The sequence below is a fragment of the Somniosus microcephalus genome, chromosome 7 (genome assembly GCF_052327205.1).
Source record: "Somniosus microcephalus isolate GS21.2 chromosome 7, FLI_Smic_1.0, whole genome shotgun sequence".
NCBI classification, from domain to species: Eukaryota; Metazoa; Chordata; class Chondrichthyes; order Squaliformes; family Somniosidae; genus Somniosus; species Somniosus microcephalus.
The window spans coordinates 3,469,605-3,489,970 of NC_140993.1; the positions used below are offsets into that span (position 1 = coordinate 3,469,605).

Here is a 20,366-nt window from a genome sequence, read left to right on the forward strand (position 1 = left end):
ATCGGATGTTCTATAGTTTGGCAGGAATCCAATTTGGCTTTTACTCAAGACATTGTGCTCCTCAAGGAAGTTTATAAGTCTTTTGTTTATGATGCTACAGAATACCTTCCCCAGGTTACTGTTTACACAGATGCCTCGATAGTTGTTTGGGTCGATTTTGTCCCCACTTTTGTATATGGGCGTTATGAGTCCTTTGTTCCAGATATCAGGGAAATAACCGACACTCAGAACCAAGTTGAAGAGTTTTAGGATAGCCAGTTTCATTTTGTTGTCTGTGTATTTAATCATCTCGTTTAGTATGCAGTCTGTCCCGCAGGCTTTTCCTGGTCGCAGGTCCTTGAGTTTTTCAAGAAGTTCTTTTTCTGTTATTATGGCGTCTAGCGGGTTTTGGTTATCTTTTATGGCCATTTCTAGCTTTTCCAGTTTTTTGCATATTTGGTGTTGCTCTGGTCTTAGTGTGTTTTTCTGGTATAATTTTTCAAAGTGGTTTACCCATGTGTCCCCATTTTGAATGGCCAAATCGTCGTGTTGTTTTTTGTGTAGTGTTTTCAAGTTTTCCCAGAAACAATTGGAATCAATGGATTCCTCCATGGAGCTGAGTGTATTCTTAATATATTGCTCTTTTTTGGTTCTGAGTGTGTTTCTGTATTGTGTTAGTGTCTGACAATAAGTAAGGCATAGTTCCTCGTTTTCTGGATGTCTGTGTTTTTGGTTTGACATTTTTCTAAGTTTTTTCCTCATGTTATGGCAATCTCGGTCAAACCATTTTTCATAGTTTTTTGTTTTGGGTTTGTTCTTGCGAGCTTTCAAGTTTGCAGTTGTTGCCAAATTATCAAAAATATTGTTTAGTTTACTAACTGCCCGGTTTACGCCTTCTTTATTGTGAGTGTATATGTTATCCAGAAAGGTGTCTAAGAGAGCTCGAGTTGATGCATTGCTAATTGTTTTCTGGTATTTTTCCGTGTCGTTTTTGGCCCATCTGTACAATTTTTTGGTGTTGTACAGTTTACTGGGTTGTGTTTCTATGTTGTTTGTTTCTGTCTTTTTGAGGAACATAGTAATTTGACTGTGATCTGACAGTGTTGTTTGTGGTTTGACTGTGAATGCTCTGAAAGAGGATGGGTCTAAGTCTGTAATCATATAGTCTACTGTGCTGCAGCCAAGAGGTGAGCAATAGGTCGATCTTCCTAGGAGGTCTCCTATGAACCTACCATTGACAATGTACAGACCCAGGTTTCGACAGAGCTGTAGTAGCTGTTTTCCGTTGGTATTTGACTGCTTGTCGCAGTTATGCCTGTATGGAAGGGAAGGGATGTCAAAGTGGTTATTCCCGAAAACGTAATTGTTTCCCTGATTATTGGTGAAGTCTGGTTCTTCGCCCGTTCTTGAATTGAGGTCCCCACAGATCAACACGTTCCCCTGGGCCTGGTATTGGATAATTTCCCCCTCCATGTTGGAGAAGGTGTCTTCTTCAAAGTACGGGGAATCGATTGGAGGGATATAAAGTGCGCAAATGTAAACATCTTGGGTGTTTGAGATAATCTCCCTCTCAAGTTTGAGCCACATGTGGTTTTCGCCCTTTTTTATAAATTTGATGTAATTCTTAAGTTCTGTTTTAAACCAGATCAGTATGCCTCCGGAGTCTCTGCCTTGGGTTACACTTGGTAATTTATTGGAGGGGACCACCAGCTCAGTGTACCCTTGGGGACAGCCAGTGTGTCCTTTTCCTTTATACCAAGTTTCCTGTAAAATGATAATATCTAGGTCTTTAGTTTCATCTATGAACTCTGGGGTCCTACTTTTCACTTCTCGCAGTGAAGAGCGTAGACCTTGGATATTCCAGGTCGAAATATATAAGGATTTCATGTTAAGCTTGATCTTTTACTATGATAGGTTAAAGAGTGGTACGTGTTTGTCGTGTCTAAGTGTGGGGAAAAAAAAGATCACTTCAGTTGTCTATAAAAGTTAATACAATTTGGTTACAGTTCTTTCTATTAATTAGTCCTTGATCCATAAGGCGGAAGTAGATGCTGCTGCACATCTGCTTATTGTCTCTTAATGGATTGTTTCTGTCTGAGGTATTGCGTACGTCCTGTGCATCTCTCCCTCTGTCTGGCTGGGAGCGGTCCTATTCCCCTGTGGGACAGGAGTGGTGCAGGTCTGATATTATTGTTTTGCATGGGGATCCTCTCTGGTCTCGGTTGGTGTGTTGGTGGTCCTTGTAGTGTTCCTGATATGTACCCCGCTGATCTCTGGTGGTCGGGGGGGGGTTCCTCTTGGAGTCTGGGTATGGACCCGGTTAAAAGCGACGTCCTTCAGGGCTTTAGCAAAGATCGATATTCTTTGCCTTTGGATGTGGACGTGGTCGTAAAGACATTCCTCATCGAGGGGTGGGGTGTTGGGCCAGGTGTACGTTGTGGTTTGATTCGCAGTCTCTTGCTATGCTGGCATTTATCTCATGAATTGTGTTGTTGTTGAAGTCTGTTCTCGGCAATATTGTGGAAACAGTGATTCTAGTGTTTGGAAATGTACTGCTTGCCTTCCTAATCATTGCTCTGAGCGATGTTGCTACTTCTTTCTGTTGGGTCTTTAGGTCATTTGTGCCCGTGTGTATTATTATGTGTTGGGGGGAGCCTAATCTGGCTTTGGTCAGCCATCCCATGGCTCTGTTTGTTGTTGGGCACCAGATCTTTTCTACTTTACTTCTAGGGAATAGCTTTTTCTCCCATAGAAATTTCCCATTTGAGTCTATGAGTATTACGACGTCAGCCTTGTTTGTGTTTACTGTCTGGTGGCTTTCGCTTGGACTCATAGTGTGTGTGCTGGGCTGGGGTGTCTGGTGTGTGCGTACCTCTTGTGAGCGGCTCGCTTGTGGTTCCACGGTGGCGGGGGAAGATTGCGAATCAGTATGCTGGTCGGTCTGTGTGGCACCCCTTGTATTGTGTGTCTGTTGCTTTTGTTCCATGTGGGAGTGCAGCCGTTCTGTCCGGCTCTGTCTTGTCTTATCTCTAGCCTCTGGTTGCTGGTCTAATGGTGTTATCTCTCCTCTATGGCTCTCTTCTTTTTCCTGCAGCTCTTTCACCTGATTCCTAAGTAGATTCACCTGGTTCTCAAGTAGCTTCAGCTCTCTCTTGTGTCTCTCCCTCTCCTGATTTTGATCGTCATTCTTTTTGAGGACCTCCTCTCTAAGTTTAACCATCTCTATCTCTAATTGATTAAATTTATCTTTTGGTTGTATCTGGCTGTGTGATCCCGGGGTATGTGTCTGGTCGGCCCTGGAAGGCTCACTCACTTCCTGGCTAGGCTGGTCGGCCCTGGAGGGCTCACTCACTTCCTGGCTATGCTGCTCTTCTCTTGGTGAGCTGGGAATGGTAGGGGGACTATGTGTGGCTTCCTCCCTGGTAGTTATGCTGGGGTTTGTCAGTTGTATCGTGTGGCTGTGGTTCCCCGGGGTTAGTGTCTGGTTTGAACTGTGTGGCTCGTTCACCTCCTGACCAGGCAGATTTTCTCCTGGTAAGTTGTCAATGTTGGGGGGAGTGCGGGCCACTCTGGGGCTGTTCCTTCCCCCCTTAGTTAATCTTTTCAGTGTCCTGAAGGCCGTTGCAAATTTGTCGAGGTTGCCTTGCACTAATATTGTTCCGGTATTGTACGCGTTGGCCGTCGTGGTTGAACTGTCTCCTGGTGTGTTAATTTTCATTATGGACCCATTTGCGGTATTTTCTAGCTTAACATTGGTATAGTGTGATTTTATTGCTCTGATCCAAGCCGCTGGCTGATCTGAGTAGAAAATGAGGTTACTTTTTGTCCCATTGTTGTAACAGTCAGCAAAAAGTGTTTCTGGTTTTTCTCTCATCTGCTCATGCTTGATCGCTTTTATAGCTTTTTTTGCGGTGTTGGGGGGAATCTGGAAGCGGGGCTGTTGTGGATCTTCTGATTCGCTCATTTTTGGTAAAGTATTGTTGATCTTAGAATAAGCTTTTCTGGGGCCCCGGGTTTGGTGTTTCCCTCTCCCTGTTTGCGAACTTTCCCGGTCCCCCTCTCCGACCCCGTGGTCCCTGGGCCTCGGCTTCTGGGTTCACCCTTCTCAGGTCTGGGTCTGTGAGCCGCTGTTTCCCGGTGCCTTCGGGCTGTTCCCCTCCCCCTCAGAGGTCTCTGTGCCTCTGTCTCGGCCTGGCTCCTTGGGCCTTTCCCTGGCTTCAGTCTCCCTCCCTGGGCCCTGTACTCACAGTCTTGGTTTGCTTCTGGAAGCCTTCTGGTTGCTCCCCTTCTCCTCAGAGGTCTCTGGGCCTGGCTCCTCGGTCCTTTCCCGGGCTTTCTATCCCAGCCGCCGCTCGGGCTGTGCCTCGTTCGCCGTTCGGGTGCTGGACTGCGGTCGTCGCTCGGGTGCTGGACTGCGGCCGTCGCTCGGGTGCTGGACTGCAGTCGTCGCTCGGGTGCTGGACTGCGGCCGCCGATCGGGCTGTGTCTCGTTCGCCGCTCGGGCTCCCCGAGTCACCTCGTTCCGGCTGCCGCTGCGTCTCCGTGCGGCCTTCGCCGAGTCACCGCGCCTCGGTTCCCGATGCAGCCGAGTCACCTCGCTTCTGCTGCTGCTGTGGCCCCGTGCGGCCGCTGTTCTTTGGTTTGTATATTTTTTTTCCCTTATTTCTTTTTTTTCTTTGGCTTTTTTTTCTAATTTCCTCTGTTTTTTTTTCCCTTTGGTGGTCTCTTTGGCGGTCTTTTCCTTCCTTACTTAATCTAGTCTAAACTAAACTTAAACTTAACTAAACAAAACTAAACTAACTTAACTAGAACTAAATTTAACTTTAAAACCTTTTTAAACTTGAAATGAACCTTTTTTTCCCCACTTTAAACACTAAAAACACTAAAAATTCAGCAGCCCATCTTCAGCGTGTGTATTCACTCTGTCTGGCTGCCTCACACACTCCCACACTCTCTCTCTCACACTCTCTCTCACACTCTCTCTCTCACACTCTCTCTCACACTCTCTCTCTCACACTCTCTCTCACACTCTCTCTCTCTCACACTCTCTCTCTCACACACTCCCACACTCTCTCTCTCACACTCTCTCTCACACTCTCTCTCTCTCACACTCTCTCTCTCACACACTCCCACACTCTCTCTCTCACACTCTCTCTCTCTCACACTCTCTCTCTCACACTCTCTCTCTCACACTCTCTCTCTCACTGAGCAGATTCCAATCTATTGATCTACACCTCAGAAGGACTGGGTGAAACTCTCAGCCCCTCCAATCAGAGATCTCTGACTGAAATATATTTGACCCGAGACGCTTCACGGCGAAAGGGCATCAGCTGGAGCAACACTCACCTCCGTCCCAGAGAATGGTCAGCCCCAGATGTGAGATCACAGAAACAAAGAGCCCTGCCTGATGGAGAGAGAGTCCACTCCCCCTGTACAGTTTGGGCAGTTTCACTCCAACACCATTCACTGTAACATCCTTCCCTGTGGAGAGAGCCAACACAGAATTATAATATACTGATGATATATAGCCTGCACCCCTTTCAGATTGTACCTTTAGTTTATGTCGCCTCTCCTCATTCTTCCTACCAAAACGTATCTCTTCCCTCCTCTCTGCGTTAAATTCCCTCTGCCACGTGTCTGCCCATTTCACCAGCCTGGCTGTGTCCTGCGGGGCTCTGTTACCCCCCTCCTCACCGTTAATACATTTCTCCGTTTCGTGCCATCTCCAAACTTTGAAATTACGCCTCACCCTCCCTTTGACTGCCCTTTTACTACTTATATGTTTGTAAAATACTTTTGGATTCCCTTTTATGCTACCCGCTAATCTATTCTCCTACTCTCTCTCTGCCCCTCTTATTTAGTTCTTCAGTTCTCCCGGGCACTTTCTGTGCTGTGCCCGGTTCTCTGATACCCGTCATTTGGGAAACTTCCTCACAACTTCCCTGCTGATGCTGCAGTGCAGCAAGTGACTGAACCGTCCATTCTCTCGAACTTCACAATTACTCCCCAGCCCCCGCCGGCCTCTCCCCGGCCCCCGCCGACCTCTCCCCGGCCCCCGCCGACCTCTCCCCGGCCCCACCGTCCTCTCCCCGACCCCCACGACCTCTCCCCGAACCCACCGACCTCTCCCCGACCCCCGCGACCTCTCCCCGAACCCACCGACCTCTCCCTGACCCCACCGACCTCTCCCCAACCCCACCGACCTCTCCCCGGACCCACCGAGCTCTCCCCGGACCCACCGAGCTCTCCCCGGACCCACCGAGCTCTCCCTGGACCCCGCGACTTCTCCCCGGCCCCACCGACCTCTCCCCGGACCCACCGAGCTCTCCTCAGCCCCCGCGACCTCTCCCCGGCCCCACCTTACCCCTCAGTAGGTGGATGATTGTGTTGCCAATGGTCACGACGATGGATTTGGTGCACGTGACTCTACTGGTCCCACAAGGCACGTTCTCGGCCGTCACAATAAAAAGCCCGGTGTGCTCTCGCACGAGCACATACTCGCAGTCACCGAGGAAGCTGTACATCCTCCCATCGAACGTCACGTAGTGCGGGTCTCCTGTAGCAAGGCAGCTCCCACCACATGGCTCCCTGCTGCACTGCCACCTTCGGTCCTTACACACACTAACCGGGAACAGACACAGTGTGAGGGATTCAATACAGGGACATTGTACACAGCAGGAAGCACAGCTCCAGACAGTGCGAGCTCACACTGACAGGACAAACAGCCCCACTGGCAGCACCAGCAAGGAAGGGGAGGGAAGGGCTGATCGGAAATTAGAGATAGGAAAGTTAATCCTGTGGAGGGAAGAATGGCGGAGACTTACCCTGGGTTTGCACAGGAGAGTTCGGTGGTGGAAATGAAAAGATGCAAGTGGAGGAGGAAAAGTTAGAAAACATTAGTGAAAGTCAAAGTGGAAAATTCACCAGGAGAGCAAGTGGGTTAAAGGACAGAAGCAGAGGTTAAAGGTTAATGGTGGGGCGGAGGATGGGGGAGGGGGGAGAGGCGGTGCGGGGCTAATTTCCAGACACAGAATCATAGAATGGTTACAGCACAGAAGGAGGCCATTCGGCCCGTCGAGCCCGTGCCGGCTCTCTGCAAGAGCACCTCAGTTAGTCCCACTCCCCCACCCTTTCCCCGTAGCCCTGCAAATTTCGTTCCTTCAGGTACTTATCCAATTCCCTTTTGAAAGCCGTGTTTGAATCTGCCTCCACCACCCTTTCAGGCAGTGCATTCCAGATCCTAACCACTCGCTGCGTAAAAAACTTTTTCCTCATGTCGCCTTTGGTTCTTCTGCCAACCACCTTAAATCTGTGTCCTCTGGTTCATAAGAACATAAGAAGTAGGAGGAGGAGTAGGCCATACGGCCCCTCGGGCCTGCTCCGCCATTCAATAGGATCATGGCTGATCCAAACCTAGACTCACGTCCACTTCCCTGCCCTCTCCCCGTGACCCCTAATTCCCTTATCAGCTAGGAAACTGTCTATCTCCATTTTTTTTTAAATGTATTTAATGTCGCAGCTTCCACAGCTCTCTGGGGTAGCAAATTCCATAGATTTACTACCCTCTGAGTGAAGAAGTTTCTCCTCATCTCAGTTTTGAAAGGGCAGCCCCTTATTCTTAGATTATGCCCCCTAGTTCTAGTCTCACCCATCAGTGGAAACATCCTCACCGCATCCACCCGATCAAGCCCCCTCACAATCTTATATGTTTCGATAAGATCGCCTCTCATTCTTCTGAACTCCAATGAGTAGAGGCCCAACCTACTCAACCTTTCCTCATACGTCAACCCCCTCATCTCCGGAATCAACCGAGTGAACCTTCTCTGAACTGCCTCGAGAGCAAGTATATCTTTTCTTAAATATGGAAAACAAAACTGCACGCAGTATTCCAGGTGTGGCCTCACCAATACCCTGTATAACTGCAGCAAGACTTCCCTGCTTTTATACTCCATCCCCCTTGTAATAAAAGCCAAGATTCCATTGGCCTTCCTGATCACCTGCTGCACCTGCATACTAACCTTCTGTGTTTCATGCACCAGGACCCCCAGATCCCTTTGTACTGTAGCACTTTGCAGTTTCTCTCCATTTAGATAATAACTTGCTCTTTGATCTTCTGTTTTGAATATACCCAATGACTGAGCGTCCACAGCCCTCTGGGGTAGAGAATTCCAAAGATTCACCACCCTCTGTGTGAAGAAATTTCTTCTCATCTCAGTCCTCAATGGCCTACCCTTTATCCTGAGGCTGTGGCCCCTGGTTCTAGACTCCCCAGCCAAGGGAAACATTCTCCCAGCATCCATCCTATCAGGCCCTGTAATAATTTTGTATGCTTCAATGAAATCCCCTCTCATTCTTCTGAATTAAAGAGAATACAGGCCTAGTTTACTCAATCTCTTCTCATAGGACAGTCCCGCCATCCCAGGAATCAATCTCGTGAACCTTTGTTGCACTCCCTCTATGGCAAGTATATCCTTCCTTAGGTAAGGAGACCAAAATTGTACACAGTACTCCAGGTGTGGTCTCACCAAGGCCCTATATAATTGGAGTAAGACTTCTTTACTCCTGTACTCAAATCCTCTTGTAATGAAGGCCAGCATACCATTTGCCTTCCGCCAATGGGAACAGTTTCTCTCTATTTACTCTGTCTGGACCCCTCATGATTTTGAACACCTCGATCAAATCTCCGCTCAACCTTCTCTGCTCTAAGGAGAACAACCCCAGCTTCTCATTGGCTCATTCGGGATAATGACAGTGAAAGAATCCACTGACTCCCTGAATCCCAATCAGCTCCCAATAAATCAGTGAGCAGGATGGCCATTTACCATTGATTACAATCCTTCTGGATGGTCTGCTCCCTCTGGTACTGGCGGCCATTGTGATGACATGGGCAGTCTGACGGAAACACGCAAGCATCTCCCTGTCAACAGAAACACAAACTCTGGGACAAAGGCAACAGTCAGAAACATCCCACCCCAGAACGGCAACAGGAGAGCAGGGAGAGAAACTCACTCCTGAGAAAACGCCCTCTCCCTCTCTCTCACGTGCTCTCTCTCTCTCTCTCGCTCTCCGCGCTCTCTCTCTCTCTCACGTGCTCTCTCTCTCTCTCGCTCTCCGCGCTCTCTCTCTCTCACGTGCTCTCTCTCTCTCGCTCTCCGCGCGCTCTCTCTCTCGCGCTCTCTCTCACGTGCTCTCTCTCTCTCTCTCTCTGCGCTCTCTCTCTCTCGCATGCGCTCTCTCTCTCACTCTCTCTCTCGTGCGCTCTTTCTCTCTCGCTCTCCGCGCTCTCGATCTCTCTCTCTGCTCTCGTCTCTCTCCGCGCTCTCTCTCTCTCTCTCTCTGTGCTCTCTCTCTCTCTCTCTGCGCTCTCTCTCTCTCTCTGCGCTCTCTCTCGCTCTGCGCTCTCTCTCTCTCTCTCTGCGGCTCGCTCTCTCTCTTGTGCGCTCTCTCTCTCTCTCGCACCCTCTCTCTCTCGCTGCGCTCTCTCTCTCTCTCTCTCGCGCGCTCTCTCTCTCTCTCGCACGCACACACTCTCTCGCACACTCTCACACTCGCGCACACACTCTCTCTCTCACACACTCTCTCTCTCACACACTCTCTCTCACACACTCTCTCTCTCACACACTCTCTCTCTCACACACTCTCTCTCTCACACACTCTCTCTCTCACACACTCTCTCTCACACACTCTCTCTCTCACACACTCTCTCTCACACACTCTCTCTCTCACACACTCTCTCTCTCACACACTCTCTCTCACACACTCTCTCTCTCACACACTCTCTCTCTCACACTCTCTCTCTCACACACTCTCTCTCTCACACACTCTCTCTCTCTCACACACTCTCTCTCTCACACACTCTCTCTCACACACACTCTCTCTCACACACTCTCTCTCTCACACACTCTCTCTCTCAACACTCTCTCTCACACACTCTCTCTCTCACACACTCTCTCTCTCACACACTCTCTCTCTCACACACTCTCTCTCACACACTCTCTCACACACTCTCTCTCTCACACACTCTCTCTCTCACACACTCTCTCTCTCACACACTCTCTCTCTCACACACTCTCTCTCACACACTCTCTCTCTCACACACTCTCTCTCTCACACACTCTCTCTCACACACTCTCTCTCTCACACACTCTCTCTCTCACACACTCTCTCTCTCACACACTCTCTCTCTCACACACTCTCTCTCTCACACACTCTCTCTCTCACACACTCTCTCTCTCACACACTCTCTCACACACTCTCTCTCTCACACACTCTCTCTCTCACCACTCTCTCTCTCACACACTCTCTCACACACTCTCTCTCTCACACACTCTCTCTCTCACACACTCTCTCTCTCACACACTCTCTCTCTCACACACTCTCTCTCTCACACACTCTCTCTCTCACACACTCTCTCTCTCACACACTCTCTCTCTCACACACTCTCTCTCTCACACACTCTCTCTCTCACACACTCTCTCTCTCACACACTCTCTCTCTCACACACTCTCTCTCTCACACTCCTCTCTCTCACACACTCTCTCTCTCACACACTCTCTCTCTCACACACTCTCTCTCTCACACACTCTCTCTCTCACACACTCTCTCTCTCACACACTCTCTCTCTCACACACTCTCTCTCACACACTCTCTCTCTCACACACTCACTCTCTCACACACTCACTCTCTCACACACTCACTCTCTCACACACTCACTCTCTCACACACTCACTCTCTCACACACTCACTCTCTCACACACTCACTCTCTCACACACTCACTCTCTCACACACTCACTCTCTCACACACTCACTCTCTCACACACTCTCTCTCTCACACACTCTCTCTCTCACACACTCACTCTCTCACACACTCACTCTCTCACACACTCACTCTCTCACACACTCACTCTCTCACACACTCACTCTCTCACACACTCACTCTCTCACACACTCTCTCTCTCACACACTCTCTCTCTCTCACACTCTCTCTCTCTCACACTCTCTCTCTCTCACACTCTCTCTCTCTCACACTCTCTCTCTCTCACACTCTCTCTCTCTCACACTCTCTCTCTCTCACACTCTCTCTCTCTCACACTCTCTCTCTCTCACACTCTCTCTCTCTCACACTCTCTCTCTCTCACACACTCTCAATTCAATTCAATTCAATTCAATTCAAATTGCTTTATTGGCATGACAAGATACATCTTATGTTGCCAAAGCACAGAAATACATGTATGATTGACCACATAAACACCGATTTAGACATACAGTGTATAGACAAGTATACCCATGTATACATAGCTATATGCACATATAATATGCATATAATCTTTTCTTAGATTTAATGTGTCACTGGTTGTCCCTCTGCTTATGGCAAGCTGTAACATAGTGTGCCGCTATAGTTACGCATTTTCTTTGTTCCCCCAATAGATATGGGAGTTTTTGGAAGTCATTCAAATTTTTGAATTCAGGGCATATTTTTGTGAATTTTGGGTAGAAATTCTCCCTCATGTCCTGATAGTTTCAGCAAGTTGTGAGGAAGTGCATCTCTGTCTCCACCACTCCCTGACTGCAGTGAGAGCATATCCTGTCCTCTCTTGGCAGCCTGGTCTGCCTGTGTCTGCCTTTTTCGATCGCCAGGCTATGTTTCCTAAGTCTGTACCTTATCAAGGTTTTTCTCAGTTTGCTATCCTTTACCATGGTCAGGTAATCAGCCATGTTGTATTGTCTGTTTAGGGCCAAGTAGCAATTGAGTTTGCTTTGGGTTTTTGTTGTTTCTGCCCAATATGACAGGTATTTTTCCTTTTGCTTAGTGACAATTGTGTTGGGTCGAATTCTCTGTGCTACGATGTCACTGTCCTGGGGCTGGTTATTGTTAGTAGTGTTAGTGGTTGCTTCACTGAGTCCCAGGACTAGTTGACTGAGGGTGTTCTTCATTATGGTCCTCTCTTGGCATTTCAAGGCTTCATAATAATAGCAGTGGGGGTTGCTCATTTTTAGGTGTTTCCAAAATTTGGTGGCTCTTTTTTGGATAGTAATTATTAGTGGATATTGGCCTAGTTCTGCCCTGCATGCATTGTTTACGGTTTTCCTTTGAGTCCGGAGGACACTTTTACAGAATTCTGCATGTAGGATCTCAATTGGGTGTTTGTCCCATTTTGCAAATTCTTGTTGTGTTAGCGGTCCCCACACCTCACTGCCATAGAGTGCAATTGGTTCAATTACTGATTTGAAAATTTTGAGCCAAATGCTAATTGGGATTTCTATTTGGATTGATCTTTTAATGGCATAGAAAGCCCTTCTAGCTTTCTCTTTCAGTTCATTCACAGCCAGTTTGAAATTTCCCGTAGAGCTGATTTTTATGCCCAAGTATGTGTAGTTAGTGGTTTGTTCGATTTTAGTTGTTCCTAGTGTGAGATTTATTTTGGGTCCCTGATCATAGAGTCATAGAGTTTTACAGCGCAGAAAGAGGCCCTTCGGCCCATCGTGTCTGCGCCGTCCATCAATCCCTGTCCAGTCTAATCCCATTTTCCAGCATTTGGTCCATAGCCTTTTATGCAATGGCATTTCAAGTGCCCATCCAAATGCTTCTTGAATGTTATGAGGGTTCCTGCCTCTACCACCCTTTCAGGCAGTGAGTTCCAGCTTCCAACCGCCCTCTGGGTGAAAAAGTTCCTCCTCAAATCCCCTCAAAATCTTCTGCCCCTTACCCTGAATCTATGCCCCCTTGTTATTGACCCCCCTACTAAGGGGAAAAGTTCCTCTTTATCTACCCTATCTATGCCCCTCATCATTTTGTACACCTCAATCAGGTCCCCCCTCAGCCTCCTTTGCTCCAAGGAAAACAACCCCAGCCTGTTTAGTCTTTCTTCATAGCTGAGGCGCTCCATCCCAGGTAACATCCTGGTGAATCTTCTCTGCACCCTCTCCAAAGCAATCACATCCTTCCTATAGTGAGGCGACCAGAACTGCACACAGCGTTTTGTACAGCTCCATCATAACCTCCCTGCTCTTATATTCTATGCCTCTGCTAATGAAGGCAAGTATCCTATATGCCTTTTTAACCACCTTATCTACCTGTTCCGCTGCCTTCAGGGATCTATGTACATGTACACCAAGGTCCCTCTGACCCTCTGTACTTCCTAGGGTCCTACCACTCGTTGTGTATTCCCTTGCCTTATTTGTCCGTCCAAAATGCATCACCTCGCACTTTTCCGGGTTAAATTCCATTTGCCACTTTTCCGCCCATCTGACCAACCCGTTAATATCGTCCTGTAGCCTGAGGCTTTCCTCCTCGCAATTTACCACCCCACCAATTTTCGTGTCATCCGCGAACCTACTGATCATACCCTTTACATTCTCATCCAAATCATGAATGTAGATCACAAACAGCAAGGGACCCAGCACCGATCCCTGAGGTACCCCACTGGACACAGGCTTCCAGTCACAAAAGCAACCTTCGACCATCACCCTCTGCCTCCTGCCACTCAGCCAGTTTAGGATCCAACGCGCCAAGGCCCCCTGGATCCCATGGGCTCTTATCTTCTTGACCAGTCTCCTATGCGGGACTTTGTCAAAAGCTTTACTGAAGTCCATGTAAACCACATCCACAGCATTTCCCTCATCCACACACCTAGTCACCCCCTCGAAAAATTCAATCAGATTGGTCAGGCATGATTTACCCTTGACAAAGCCATGCTGACTATCCCCGATTAATCCTTGCCTCCTTGCCTCTCCAAGTGGAGACTAATTTTGTCCCTCAGAATTTTTTCCAATAATTTCCCTACCACAGATGTTAGGCTCACTGGCCTGTAATTCCCTGGTTTATCCCTGCTACCCTTCTTGAATAATGGTACTACGTTAGCTGTTCTCCAGTCCTCTGGTACATCCCCTGTGGCCAGAGAGGTTCTGAAAATTTGTGTCAGAGCCCCTGCAATCTCCTCCTTTGCCTCACACAACAGCCTGGGATACATCTCGTCCGGGCCTGGGGATTTATCCGCTTTTTGGCCTGCTAAAACCGCTTGTACCTCCTCCCTCTCGATGCTAATATGTTCAAGTATGTCACAGTCCCCTTGCCCGACTTCTATGTCTACATCGTCTTTCTCCATAGTGAACACAGAGGCAAAAAATTCATTTAAAACCCCACCTACTTCATCTGGCTCTACACACAGCTTGCCACTTTGGTCCCTAATGGGCCCTACCCTTTCCCTGGTTATCCTCTTGCCCTTAATATACTTATAAAACATCTTAGGATTTTCCTTTATTTTGCTCGCCAGTGTTATTTCATGGCCCCTCCTCGCCCTCCTAATTTCCTTTTTAAGTATGCCCCTGCACCTTTTATACTCCTCTAGGGCTTCCTCCGTCTTTTGTCTTTTGTAACTGCCAAAAGCCCCCCTTTTTTTCCTAATGCATTTTTGTATATCCCTTGTCATCCAAGGTTCCCTTTGCTTGTTGGTCCCACCCTTGACCTTTACAGGAACATGTTGGTGTTGTACTCTCTCTATTTCCCTTCTGAAAGCCTCCCACTGTTTTGATGTGGATTTTCCTATAAGTAGCTGCTCCCAGTCCACTTTGGCCAGATCCTGCCTTATCTTACTAAAATCGGCCTTCCCCCAATTTAGAACCCTTATTTCCGGGCCGTCTTTGTCTTTTTCCATGACCACCTTAAATCTCACCGAATTATGGTCACTATCGCCAAAATGCTCTCCTACAGACACTTCCACCACCTGCCCGGCTACATTCCCTAGAATTAGGTCCAGTACCCGCCCCCTCTCTTGTAGGACTTTCTACATGTTGGCTCAAAAAGCTCTCCTGGATGCACTTTAAGAATTCTGCACCCTCTAAGCCTTTCACACTCTGACTATCCCAGTTAATATTGGGGAAGTTGAAAGCCCCTACTATTATTACCCTATTATTTTCACACTTTTCTGAGATTTGCCTACATATCTGTTCCTCTATCTCCCCCTGACTGTTTGGGGGCCTATAGTACACTCCCAGCAAAGTGCTTGCCCCCTTTTTGTTTTTAAGTTCTACCCATATGGCCTCATTAGAGGAACCCGCTAATATATCATCCCTCCTTACAGCAGTAATTGACTCCTTAATTAATATTGCAACACCCCCTCCCCTTTTACACCCCCCTCTGTCTCGCCTGAAGATTCTATACCCCGGAATATTCAGCTGCCAGTCCTGACCTTCCCTCAACCATGTCTCCGTGATAGCAACAATATCGTACTCCCATGTGTTCAACAACTTCAGTTCATCCACCTTATTTGCAAGACTCCGTGCATTAAAATAAATGCCTTCCAGCCCTGCCATATTCCCTTTTGCCTTCACATCTTTGCTCTGCCTTCCCTGCTGACTTGTTTTTTCCTCCGTATTTGGCTGTACATCACCCCCTACTATAGCTCCACTCTGTACCCCATCCCCCTGCCAAGTTAGTTTAAACCCCCCCCAGCAGTGCTAGCAAACCTCCCCGCAAGGATATTGGTTCCCCTCTGGTTCAGGTGTAAACCGTCCGACTTGTACAAGTCCCACCTTTTCCAGAAGCAGACCCAGTGATCCAGGAAACTAAAGCCCTCCCTCCTGCACCATCCCTTTAGCCACGCATTCATCTGTTCTATCCTCCCATTCCTATACTCACTAGCACGTGGCACCGGGAGTAATCCAGAGATTACAACCCTTGAGGTCCTGCTCCTTAATCTTGCCCCTCCTGATGTCTGGATCTTTGCTGGAACACAAGGACTTTGGTTTTTTGGGGGTTTATTGTCAGGGCCCAGGTCTGACAGAATGACTCCAGCAGATCCAGGTTCTGCTGTAGACCCTCCTTAGTTGGTGACAGCAGAACCAGGTCGTCTGCATAGAGGAGGAATTTAACCTTGGATTCATATAGGGTGAGGCCGGGTGCTGTAGATTGTTCAAGTAGTTTTGCCAGTTCATTTATGTAAATATTAAAGAGTGTCGGTGAGATTGGCGAGCCCTGCGTCACCCCCCCGCCCATGTGGGAAGTATTTTGTTTGTTTGTCTCCAATTTTAACTGCACATTTGTTGTTTGTATACATTGATTTAATTACATCATATGTTTTTCCCCCTACCCCGCTTTCGATAAGTTTCAGGAATAGACCGTCGTGCCAGATGGAATCGAAAGCCTTCTGGAAATCTATAAAGCATGCGTAGATTTTGCTTTTGTTTTGATGAACGTGTTTGTCAATTAGGGTCTCTCTCACTCTCATACACTCCCTCTCGCGCGCTCTCTCCCTCTCGCGCGCTCTCTCTCCCTCGCGCGCTCTCTCTCCCGCGCGCTCTCTCTCTCCCGCGCGCGCTCTCTCTCCCGCGCGCGCTCTCTCTCCCGCGCGCGCTCTCTCTCCCTCGCGCGCTCTCTCTCCCTCGCGCGCTCGCTCTCTCTCTCTCTCTCGCGCGCTCTCTCTCTCTCTCTCGCGCTCTCTCTCTCTCTCGCGCGCTCTCTCTCTCTCTCGCGCGCTCTCTCTCTCTCTCTCTCGCGCTCTCTCTCTCTCTCTCGCGCGCTCTCTCTCTCTCTCTCTCTCGCGCGCTCTCTCTCTCTCTCTCTCGCGCTCTCTCTCTCTCGCGCTCTCTCTCTCTCTCGCGCGCTCTCTCTCTCTCTCGCGCGCTCTCTCTCGCGCGCTCTCTCTCTCTCTCGCGCACTCTCTCTCTCTCGCGCACTCTCTCTCTCTCGCGCACTCTCTCTCTCTCGCGCACTCTCTCTCACGCACTCTCTCACACTCTCTCTCTCACGCACTCTCTCTCTCACGCACTCTCTCTCTCACGCACACTCTCTCTCACGCACACTCTCACACACTCTCTCTCTCACACACTCTCTCACGCACTCTCTCTCTCACGCACTCTCTCTCTCACACACTCTCTCTCACGCACTCTCTCTCTCACTCTCTCTCTCACGCACTCTCTCTCTCTCACTCTCTCTCTCACACACTCTCTCTCTCACACACTCTCTCTCACACACTCTCTCTCTCTCACTCTCTCTCTCACGCACTCTCTCTCTCACGCACTCTCTCTCTCACGCACTCTCTCTCTCACGCACTCTCTCACACACTCTCTCTCTCTCACTCTCTCTCTCACGCACTCTCTCTCTCACACACTCTCTCTCTCACACACTCTCTCTCTCACACACTCTCTCTCACTCACTCTCTCTCTCACGCACTCTCTCTCTCACGCACTCTCTCTCTCACGCACTCTCTCTCTCACGCACTCTCTCTCTCACACACTCTCTCTCACTCACTCTCTCTCTCACACACTCTCTCTCACTCACTCTCTCTCTCACGCACTCTCTCTCTCACGCACTCTCTCTCTCACGCACTCTCTCTCACTCACTCTCTCTCTCACGCACTCTCTCTCTCACGCACTCTCTCTCTCACTCACTCTCTCTCTCACGCACTCTCTCTCTCACGCACTCTCTCTCTCACACACTCTCTCTCTCTCACTCTCTCTCTCACGCACTCTCTCTCTCACACAATCTCTCTCTCACGCACTCTCTCACACACTCTCTCTCTCTCACTCTCTCTCTCACGCACTCTCTCACACACTCTCTCTCTCTCACTCTCTCTCTCACGCACTCTCTCACACACTCTCTCTCTCTCACTCTCTCTCTCACGCACTCTCTCTCTCACACAATCTCTCTCTCACGCACTCTCTCACACACTCTCTCTCTCACACACTCTCTCTCTCACGCACTCTCTCTCTCTCTCACGCACTCTCTCACACACTCTCTCTCTCTCACGCACTCTCTCTCTCACGCACTCTCTCTCTCTCACACTCTCTCTCTCACGCACTCTCTCTCTCACACACTCTCTCTCTCTCTCTCACGCACTCTCTCTCTCACACACTCTCTCTCTCACACACTCTCTCTCACACTCTCTCTCTCACACACTCTCTCTCTCTCACTCTCTCTCTCACGCACTCTCTCTCTCACACACTCTCTCTCACACACTCTCTCTCTCTCACTCTCTCTCTCACACACTCTCTCTCTCACACACTCTCTCTCTCTCACTCTCTCTCTCACACACTCTCTCTCTCACACACTCTCTCTCACACACTCTCTCTCTCTCACACTCTCTCTCACACACTCTCTCTCTCTCACTCTCTCTCTCACGCACTCTCTCTCTCACACACTCTCTCTCTCACGCACTCTCTCTCTCACACACTCTCTCTCTCTCACTCCAATTCCAATTCCAATTCCAATTAAAATGCTTTATTGGCATGAAAGTTTACAGAGAACCATATTGCCAAAGCTTACATAGCAAAAAGGTACAGTTTTCCAACATTCTGTAGGTGTCAATCGATTTGACATTTGTTGGGTACATACAATATTACTTTTAAACAGTATTAATTTTAAACAGTCTTTGTACTTCATTTGGTACGTTCAATATTAATTTTAAACAGTCTTAATTTTAAACAGTCCTCAGGTTGTGACATGTTGTTACATATTTGGCCCCAAGGTATGGTCTGTCTCCTTCTCCTAGGACTAATCTCAATTTTGACAGATCATCCAATTCCTTGAAATCTGGGGTTGTTTGGCTTAGCTTGTTGAATAATATGTTTCTTGATGTGTTGAATTTTTCGCATTTTAGGAGGAAATGCATTTCTGTTTCAACCTCGCCAGCCAGACATTGATCGCATATTCTATTCTCTCTAGGCTGCCAGGATTTCTTGTATCTGCCTTTTTCAATTTCCAGTTGGTGGTCGCTTAGTCTGTACCTGGTGAGGGTCTGTCTCTGTTTTGTGTCTCTGATGGTCGTGAGGTAGTCTGCCAGTTTATATTCTCTTTTTAGGGCCCGGTAACATTCTAATCTGCTTTGGCTTTCGGTTATTTTGTTCCAATGTTCCAGGTAGGTTTCTTTGCATTTTTTAATGATTTGGTTCACTCGGATTGGTGTTTGGGCGGCTGTGTTGGTCTGGGGCTGGTCAGGGTCCGGCTGAGTACTTAGTTTCCGTAGCAGCTGACTCAGGGGACTCTTTTCTGGGTTTAGCTCTTGGGTCTGAAAGGCTTTGAAATGAAGGGTGTCTGGGGAGCTAGATTTGAGGTGATTTAGGAAGTTTAGTGCTCGTTTTTGGATGTTTATTATCAGTGGGTATCTGCCTAGTTCGGCTCTGCACACTCTCTCTCTCACACACTCTCTCTCACACACTCTCTCTCTCTCACACTCTCTCTCACACACTCTCTCTCTCTCACTCTCTCTCTCTCACACTCTCTCTCTCACGCACTCTCTCTCTCACGCACTCTCTCTCTCTCACACTCTCTCTCTCACGCACTCTCTCACACACTCTCTCTCTCTCACGCACTCTCTCTCTCACACACTCTCTCTCTCACGCACTCTCTCACACACTCTCTCTCTCTCTCACGCACTCTCTCACACACTCTCTCTCTCTCACGCACTCTCTCACACACTCTCTCTCTCTCTCACACTCTCTCTCTCACGCACTCTCTCACACACTCTCTCTCTCTCACGCACTCTCTCACGCACTCTCTCTCTCACGCACTCTCTCTCTCACACACTCTCTCTCTCACACACTCTCTCTCTCACGCACACTCTCTCTCACGCACTCTCTCACACACTCTCTCTCTCTCACACACTCTCTCTCTCACACTCTCTCTCTCACACTCTCTCTCTCACACACTCTCTCTCTCACACACTCTCTCTCTCACACTCTCTCTCTCTCACACTCTCTCTCTCACACTCTCTCTCTCACTCTCTCTCTCACACACTCTCTCTCTCACACTCTCTCTCTCACTCTCTCTCTCACACACTCTCTCTCTCACGCACTCTCTCTCTCACGCACACTCTCTCTCACGCACTCTCTCTCACACACTCTCTCTCTCACTCTCTCTCTCACGCACACTCTCTCTCACGCACTCTCTCACGCACTCTCTCTCACACACTCCAATTCCAATTCCAATTCCAATTAAAATGCTTTATTGGCATGAAAGTTTACAGAGAACCATATTGCCAAAGCTTACATAGCAAAAAGGTACAGTTTTCCAACATTCTGTAGGTGTCAATCGATTTGACATTTGTTGGGTACATACAATATTACTTTTAAACAATATTAATTTTAAACAGTCTTTGTACTTCATTTGGTACGTTCAATATTAATTTTAAACAGTCTTAATTTTAAACAGTCCTCAGGTTGTGACATGTTGTTACATATTTGGCCCCAAGGTATGGTCTGTCTCCTTCTCCTAGGACTAATCTCAATTTTGACAGATCATCCAATTCCTTGAAATCTGGGGTTGTTTGGCTTAGCTTGTTGAATAATATGTTTCTTGATGTGTTGAATTTTTCGCATTTTAGGAGGAAATGCATTTCTGTTTCAACCTCGCCAGCCAGACATTGATCGCATATTCTATTCTCTCTAGGCT

The 20,366-nt window shown here is 48.3% G+C and overlaps 1 protein-coding gene across 1 annotated transcript in view; it reads right to left on the bottom strand.

The window, feature by feature from the left end:
- Positions 1–20,366, bottom strand: part of sspo (SCO-spondin) — a 546,162-nt gene that overhangs the window by 428,271 nt on the left and 97,525 nt on the right. The window contains exons 9-11 of the mRNA XM_085993923.1: positions 8,802–8,896; positions 6,344–6,600; positions 5,326–5,460 (exon numbers count right to left, since the gene is read on the bottom strand). Coding sequence (XP_085850049.1) covers positions 5,326–5,460; positions 6,344–6,600; positions 8,802–8,896 — 487 coding nt within the window. The remainder of the gene's footprint in view (positions 1–5,325; positions 5,461–6,343; positions 6,601–8,801; positions 8,897–20,366) is intronic.